General features: G+C 46.3%; 1 protein-coding gene across 1 annotated transcript in view; it reads left to right on the top strand.

Moving 5' to 3' along the window:
* LOC104496313 (protocadherin gamma-C5-like) overlaps positions 1-374 on the top strand; it is a gene marked incomplete at both ends in the record, with an annotated part of 4534 nt that extends 4160 nt beyond the window's left edge. The window contains one exon of the mRNA XM_010139405.1: positions 316-374. Within this exon, the coding sequence (XP_010137707.1) occupies positions 316-374 (59 nt within the window). The remainder of the gene's footprint in view (positions 1-315) is intronic.
* Positions 375-902: the final 528 nt, after the last annotated feature.

Genomic DNA, 902 nt, shown 5'->3' with positions numbered 1-902 from the left:
TATTTTGGTGCCATTGCTCCTGCAGAATTGATGCCCTTATCAGTTTATTTCATGCTTCATTTCTTTCACAGCCTGCCTTCCTGAGCTGCTTTGGAAGATTATGCACTGAATAGTTTTTTTCATGCTCTTCAGTATTCATGCTAGTTCAAAAATACTCAAGAAAGGGGGAGGGGAGAGCTTTCTTTTTGTTCTAATCGATTTACTTTACTTAGAAGGAACATGCTGATATTCCAGGCTGAAATAATCCAGGATCAGTTCCCTTCCATTTTCCAAGGCAAGAATGCAGGTATTAAAACTCTCCTGTTTTCTCCACAGCAAGCTCAGCCCAACACAGACTGGCGCTTCTCTCAGACCCAGAGACCTGGAACGAGTGGGTAAGTGCCTCTTTCTCCATCTCTGTGTCCAGTGAAGGTTTATTTCCTTTGCATGCTATTTTCAGAGCTGGGAAGTCCTCGACTGGCAAGTCTGAGGATGGGTGTTCTCTGTCATTGGTAGAATGGTCCAGCCAGAGTTAGAAATAGGGTGTCCTCTCTGTTTGGTGGTGGTGTGACAGCTACTGTGGGCAATGGTGTGTCTGGTTTTGGTGTCTACAGCTCAAGGAGGATAGTCAGGAACCAGAGGGAACTCCAGGAGAAGTTGTGAGATGGTTAAAGGTCTGGAAAACATGCTTCACAGAGAGAAGTTTCCTTTCTAAAGCAGGTTTTGTGTGTTTAGACTAGATTCCAAGCCCAAAGTCTTGACTCTCTTGCACGTTGCCCATGGGAAATCTCTGAGTGAGTCCCTTTACCAGCCATGGAGCCTGTGCTGCTGAAGTATATTGCCTGCTCTGCCTTGAGCACCTAGTGCCAAACCATGTGTAAACCCCCATGGCCGCCAGAAGCTGAGTAGATGAGCCCCAGGTC

This window comes from Buceros rhinoceros, unplaced genomic scaffold (genome assembly GCF_000710305.1).
Source record: "Buceros rhinoceros silvestris isolate BGI_N320 unplaced genomic scaffold, ASM71030v1 scaffold21287, whole genome shotgun sequence".
Classification (NCBI taxonomy): Eukaryota; Metazoa; Chordata; class Aves; order Bucerotiformes; family Bucerotidae; genus Buceros; species Buceros rhinoceros.
The sequence above is the reverse complement of the archived record's forward strand: the minus strand, read 5'-3'. Positions and strand labels throughout refer to the sequence as shown.